This window comes from Rhincodon typus, chromosome 18 (genome assembly GCF_021869965.1).
Source record: "Rhincodon typus isolate 14 chromosome 18, sRhiTyp1.1, whole genome shotgun sequence".
NCBI lineage: Eukaryota > Metazoa > Chordata > Chondrichthyes > Orectolobiformes > Rhincodontidae > Rhincodon > Rhincodon typus.
The window spans coordinates 15,649,881-15,657,266 of NC_063349.1; the positions used below are offsets into that span (position 1 = coordinate 15,649,881).

Consider the following 7,386-nt stretch of genomic DNA (forward strand, 5'->3'; position numbering starts at 1 on the left):
CAGAGACTTGTTTTTCAGCCTGTCCACACTCCACTCACACCATTTGTATGATCTTTTGATCTCTCTGCCTGTAAATTGTGTGTCTGTTTGCTTCTCTTCACTTCACCTGATGAAGGAGCAGCACTTTGAAAGCTTGTGATTTCAAATAAGCCTGTTGGACTATAACCTGGTGTGGTGTGACTTCTGACCTCATTTGGAGTGTCAGCACAGACAGGATGGGGTGAATGGTCTCCTGCATGGTAACACTGCTGTGATTATGTATCACTTCCTTCGTTAATGCTGCTTCAATTCTGTCTTTATCTCCTCTTCCTTCTCTCCCCAATGAAAGTAACTTTGTAATTTTTTCTTCTTATAACTGCACAGAGGCTGATATCCCATCACCAAGTCACCCTTTTATTTACTTGTGCACAGTACGCTACAGCTTGGAGCCATCCCCTGAACTGAAGAGATTCTAAATTTCCTGGTTATATATATATTCACTTTTAAAAAAAAACCTACACCACTGCCACCAAGCAGTAGTGCTTATTTTCCCCAGCACCCTTGTTGTGCGTGTGCAGGTGGGGGACACAGTAAAAAAAATCAGATATGCCATTAACTTTATTAATATACGACCACCAGGAAAGTCACCCGTGTGACCAAAACATCAGTGTCAAGCAGAGCCCCTGTAGGGGTGATGCCTTTGTGAAAGAAAAAGTGACGGGAAGGAAAGGATCAAATCAAAACACAGAGTTTGTGGAGGAAGTAAAGTACTCCACACTCCGGGTGCCCACCTCTCCCAAAAGGCACCGAGAACGCCCATGCCCACAGCGTGCTCCTTCTCCAGGGACACCCGGGCACGGACGTAGCCACGGAAGAGGGGCAGGCAGTCGACCATAATGACCCCCTCCACAGCCCACTGCCTGGACCCATTAATTCCAGCCTGGCCAGGCCCAGGAGCAGACCCATCAGGAGATCCTCTGACCTGCCCGCTCCCCTCCGTACCGGGTGCCCAAAGATCAGGAGCCTGAGGCTAAAGTGCAACCAAAAACACAAAAGGAGGTCTTTGAGATAACTCAAAAAGGAGTGCAAGCCCCCACCCAATATATACATGGTCCATGGATTCCACAGTGCTACAAAAGAGACAGTTGGATTGGGAGCAAAAACAAAGTTGCTCGAAAAGCTCAGCAGGTCTGGCAGCATCTGTGAAGGAAAAAATCAGAGTTAACGTTTCGAGTCCGGTGACCCTTCCTCAGAACTGTTCTGAGGATGGGTCATCGGACCCGAAACGTTAACTCTGTTTGTTCCTTCACAGATGCTGCTGGGCTTTTCCAGCAACCTTGTTTTTGTTCCTGATTTACAGCATCCGCAGTTCATTCGGTTTTTATTTAGTTGGAAATGGGAGTCCAAATAACTTAATAATTTGGCTGATTATGCAAAATGGGCGATAACAATTCAACCGTAAATTACAATATTTTCAATGACTTAATTAGCTGTGAAAACCTGGAGAATTGACACATTCACTATCAAAGATCAAGATTGCCCCCAATGTGTTTCTATTCCACCAACTGCGGTAGGCAGCAAGCTCCCCTCAACTTACTTTTCCACATACTTGAGCATTTTTCTTCCTAACTGTTGATATTTCGGTAAATATTGCGTTCGAACCTTTCAATCTGTAAATTTCACCAGTGAAAATATCGACGTGAAAGGCGCAGTCGGGTAATGAGCTAGGTCCCATTAAAATGAATTTGGAGACTAATGAAAAGCTCTCCAATAATCCTATGTCCCCACCCTAAAGTCTATTCAGTTGATTGGCCAGTGTTGGCGTTACTATCACACGGGCATAGTGCCTTCAAGTGGGCTTCCGGCGTCTCCTCAGTGCCTGCAGTGTGAAACAGATCAGAGGAAAAGGAACAAAACGATTGGCTCAGTTCCTGTTAATGTAAACTCTTATGGTTGTAGTATCCATTTGAGATTCCCTCTTGCAGCTTTCCTCTGTCCCTGGAGTGGGTTTCTGTCGCTCGAGATGTTTGATCTGGAAGCCGGCTGGAACATCTCTTTCGCTGGCTGCGGGTTTCTGGGTGTTTACCATATCGGGGCGGCGAGCAGTATTCAAGAACACGCTCCTTACCTGACCCGGGACGCCAGCAGGATCTATGGAGCATCGGCCGGGGCGCTCACCGCCGCCGCTGTGGTTTGCGGAGTACCGCTGGGTGAGTCCCACAAACATGGGCTAAACAGGGGACACCTGGATCAATAAATCGTAAACACGACCCTGAGTACGGGACTGGGAAGGGCTTTAGAATGTTATATTTGGAAAGCGGGCAATTTTGGAAAGATTGTATTTCAAAAATATACTTTATTCATAATTCTTTTATTTCAAAATATATTTTACTCACAAAAAGTATCTTAGACTCAAGCGTAGTTCGGTTCTGCACGTTTTCCTGTCAAGGAAACGAGCAAACAGACATTTAGAGTTATATCTCTTATATTGTTTGCCTTTCCTCGTCTGGAAAAACGTGTATAATAGTGCTGAACAGTGTCTCTTCACAGTTACTGCCATGAACTTTAGATTTAAAATCCAGTAGCTTCCAGTCTTGCTAACTTGCAGTAACCTTTTTAATCGGTAATGTCTTAGAGTCTGGCTTGTTTCTCGTTCAGATTGTAACAGATGAAATTTCTATGTTTTTCCCCATCAGTTCCGACTGAGCAAGTTGATGTGTTTAAGCGTTTGTTTTCTTTTAAACACCCCCATATTTGACCGCTTCCCTTTGTTTACTAATCCAGTGGAGAGAAATTGCAAGGAGAAATCGAAGCTTGTTTTATTTTTCAATCTCTCTGCCTGCCCCTATTTAATCGACACCTTGCGTCTCCTCGCTGATTTCCCGCACGTTTAACTCTCAATACTTGACCAAGTCGCTTTATTATTAGCTGGGACTACTATTAGGTTTTTAAAAATCCGTGATTCGCAATACCCAATGTTTACGTGGAGTTAACTTCCTGGTCTTGAGTTGGATGGTGATTTGTAATTCCTCAGAATTTGAAGGCAGTGTTTCCACGATGAATCATGACTGACCTGAGGAACAGCGCTCTGTTATTGGAAGTTGCTCCGTGGACTGATTTCATGGGCGGGTTTCAAAGTCCGTTTATTGGTCGGACATTGACCTCACACTAAGCAGATGATAATCGTGCTCTTTACAAATACAAACTTGTCAAAAATTTCTTTTTTTTTTAAAAAAAAATCCAATTTTAATTTAAAGTAACACTCTCTTGCACTCATTACTTTGAAAGTGAATGCATTGTTTTAATGTTAAAGGGAGTCCTTTCATAATTGAAAGCTGCTTTTAAAATGAAGTTATCTACTGCAGACTCTGACTCCAGCATCTGCAGTTCTTATTATCTGAGTGAATTATAACCCCACTGCGAAACCTCTTCCAAGGATGCCCACCTTGAAGTTATCCCCCTCCTTCTATAAAGACCTCAGTGGGTCCCTCTCCCACTGGTAATCTCCTCTGCCCTGAAAGAGAAGGGTCCCAACCTGAAACATCAACTTTCCTGCTCCTCTGATGCTGCCTGCTGTGTTCCTCCAGCTCCACACTGTGACTTATCCACTGCAGATATACTTTTTAGGAAGGAGACTGTTTGTTTTAGCAATTGTTACAAATCTTTACTGATAGATCTAAGGTTTTGGAGTAGATTTGTAGCTCGGGTTGTGGGTGTTGAGGTTGTTGAGATTGGTTGGCTCGCCAAGCTGGTTTCTTGTTTTGCAGACGTTTCTTTACCATGCTTGGTATCATCCTCCGTGCAGCCTCAGATGAAGCTTCATCGGAGCATGGTAACGAAACATCTGCGAAACAAGAAACCAGCTTGGCGAGCCAACCAACCTCATTACTGATAGATCTTGAAGGTGAACAAAGCGACTTGACTGATTTTACAAGCTGTATTCAAATGTGCATGATTATATCTTAAATTTTTAACTTTTAAGAAAATCCCCTCCTAAGGGGATTTGAAAATGAAGAATGTTAAGTACAGGTCAATGACAATAGCTTCGTTTAATCTTGTTGACTTTATTTGTTGTTCACAAGGTGGTCTCCTCTACACTGGGGAGATGAAACAGTCTAGGTGACCAGTTTGCCAAATATATACATTCTGTCTGTAAAAATGACCCCAAATTTCTAGTTGCCTGCCACTTCAATACATCACCATGTTCCATGCCAACATTTCTGTTTCGGGCATGTTACAGTGCTGCAGGGAAGTTCATTGCAAGCTTGAGGAACAGTATCTCATCTTTCACCATGGTAACTTACAGCTCTCAGGACTCTACATTTTATGTTTAGCAACTTTAGAACATCAATCGCTTTTCCCCCCTAGGCCCTCATTTTCAAACGTGCACTTCTTGTTAGCACCTTACCATCATTTATCTCTCCCTCTCAGCTTATTATCAGCAATCTTTGTTTCCATATCTCCTATGTTGTCACATTCTTTCTTTAATATGTCTGTTTCTACATACGTTATTCACTTACACAATTATTTACTTCAATTTAGAATGCATTGTGAGCAGCAAATACATTGTCCTACCTCGGCAAGACCAAACATGGATTGGGCTACAGCCTTTGGGACACCTCTGCTCAGTCCACAAGCATTATCCCAAGCTTGAGTATTTTCATTATCTGCCTTGCTATCATGTGCACGTTTCCATCCTTGATCTTCAGTGAAGCTTTGACAGCAACTAGAGGAACAGCACTTCAGGTTTTGAGGCGCTTTCCAGCCTTCTGGACTCAACATTCAAACATAACAAGTTCAGGCTTGTGAACTTTGTTTCTGCAATGTGCCAGTCTCAGTTGTATTTTTCATGTTTTGCTTTTGGACATAGTTGTCATTCAGACCCACTCTGGAGACTTTCTTTCCATTATTACAGCTATTAGCACTTATTTTGTCTTTTGTACCATGTACTGCTTTTTTTTTTTTTAGAAGATACTATTTGCCACCCTGTATTCTATCACAGACTGTCCCATTTGTTTTTTGCTTCCTTCCTCTCTTGCATTTGTTCAAAACCTGTAACACTTTGTCTTCACCCGATTCTGAACAATGGTCCTTGACTTGAAACATTTACTTTCTCTTTTAACAGTTGCTGCCAGACTTGATGTGTATTTCCAGTATTTCTATTTCCATTTTTGAACTCTTGGGTTATCTTTTTTCCATGATACAAATAGGATTATGGTTGCTACCACCAACATACTATCCCAGTGATGGTTCTTCCACCTGTTTTTTATTTCCTCAAACTATATGCAGAATGGTTGTTTCTACTGTTGGGCTTGTTAGACTATATATGTTGCCACAATGTACAGATGTTCTTGAGTTATCTGACATAAAAATCTTGAACAGAAAATTTGTGGTTTAGAAAATTGTCAAATTAATTGGTAAACATACTGAGTAAAGGAATTGAGCTCATTACAAATTTACATTTTGTACGTACCCTTTTCTCCCATTTTCTTTCTGAGAACACTCAAATATTGTCAATTGAAATGATTAACTTAAATTGTTCTTGATTTCATGAGGAATGCAATAATATCAGCACCCTCATTGTTTTAACATGCATTTGCTTGGTGCTTAATGCCACTTTGGTATGTTTGACTACAACTGTGCCAAGTTCATTTTAATATGGTTCCATTTCAGACAAGGCAGTATTTATTAGTGATTAACCTCCAGTGAACAAGAGTTTTGTGACTGAAATCCCCAGATAATTTAATGCTGCTAGGACATCGGTTTTGAAGTGGGGGTGGGGTTGTGGTTGTGGTGAGGCCTCTGTTTAGAGGACAAATTAAAAATATTAATCAAAACAGTCTGATGTTTAGTGAAATACTAAATGCAACTTCTTCCAGTCACTAAATAAAATACCTAAAAGAACTACCGATGCTGGAAATCAGAAACAAGAACAGAAATTGCTGGAAAATCTCGTTCTGAATAAGAGTCACTGTACCTGAAAATTAACTCTGATTTCTCTCAACAGATGCTACCAGACCAGCTGAGATTTTCCAGCAATTTCTGTTTTGTTTTTCTTCCAGTCACTGTTCATAGAAATATTTGGATTCTTGCCTGAGCCTTTGTTCTGGTTTAAGCCTGTTTGTTTTGGTGAGCATGAAGACCATTGTTGCTCATGCAATTCAAAGTTGGGCCTTTGCATGGGCTGAACTCCTAGAAATCAGATGTACATTGACAGTGAACATATTAAACTGTCACTTTTTGTAGCTGACTCCTATGTACAATTATAGTTCTCTTAAACTAATGGACGTTAAGTTTTGGATTAATGGATGGTAAAATGCTGTGATACACAGGTGCAATGTGGACTGTGTCCACAGTAAACTCCCAGGAGGTGAGTTGAATGACCTTGCAGTATCTTTCATATTGCTGCTGAAGCTCAGTCATGGAGTGATATTGGCAGCAGATCAGGCTCCATATCAATCAACCTTAGCAAAATAAGAAGGAAGACATGATCTCTCAAACCCCTTTTCCTGATTTTTGACAGTTCCACAAGTTGGCTACTCTGAGTGAAGAAATGTTTCCTCATCTTAGTCCTAAACGGCCACATCAATATCCTGAAACTGTGAGCCCTGGTTCTAGACTCTGAATCAGGTGAAAAAAAAACCTTTCTACATCTAGTCTGTCTAGCCCTGTTAGAATTTTATACTTGTCAATCAGATCCCCTCAGTCATTTAAACTCGAGTGAATACAAGCCCATTTGAACAAATCTCTCCTTGCTGCACTCCCTCTATGGTAAATATATCTTTCCTTGGGTACGGAGAAAAAAAAACTATGTGCAACACTCCTGGTGTGGTCTTATGAGGATCCTGTATACCTGGAGTAAGACATCCCTACTTCTGACCTCGAATCGCCTTTGCATTGAAGGCCAACATACCATTATGTGATTTCCTAATCACCTGCTCGTTTACTTTCATTGACAAATGCACAGAGACACCCAGAAACTTTTGTAATTCCACACTTGCCAGTGTAGACCATTTAAGTAATACGCTGCCTTTCTGATTTTTCTCACCAACATGTATAACTTCATATTTATCTGCATTATACTGCATCTGCCATGTGTTTGCCCATGCACTCAGCCTGTCTAGATCACCCTGAAGCTTCCTTGCATCCTCCTCTCAACTCTCAATAACTCCTGGCTTTGAAGGAAAGGACCTGCTGCAGGCTGCCACTTGCTCCGTTTTAGCCTGACACGCCACTGTTGTAGACTTTGATCTTGGCAAAAATCACAAAGTTGAAGCAGAGATAGTAGGAACTGCAGATGCTGGAGAATCTGAGATAACAAGGTGTACAGCTGGACGAACACAGCAGGCCAAGCAGCATCAGAGGAGCAGGAAGGCTGACGTTTCGGGCCAGACCCTTCTTCAGAAA

The 7,386-nt window shown here is 41.7% G+C and overlaps 1 protein-coding gene across 1 annotated transcript in view; it reads left to right on the forward strand.

The window, feature by feature from the left end:
- Nucleotides 1-1,783: 1,783 nt before the first annotated feature.
- Nucleotides 1,784-7,386, forward strand: part of LOC109912258 (patatin-like phospholipase domain-containing protein 2) — a 24,800-nt gene continuing 19,197 nt past the window's right edge. Inside the window, exon 1 of the mRNA XM_020511655.2 lies at nucleotides 1,784-2,189. Coding sequence (XP_020367244.1) covers nucleotides 2,003-2,189 — 187 coding nt within the window. The 5' untranslated portion in view covers nucleotides 1,784-2,002. The remainder of the gene's footprint in view (nucleotides 2,190-7,386) is intronic.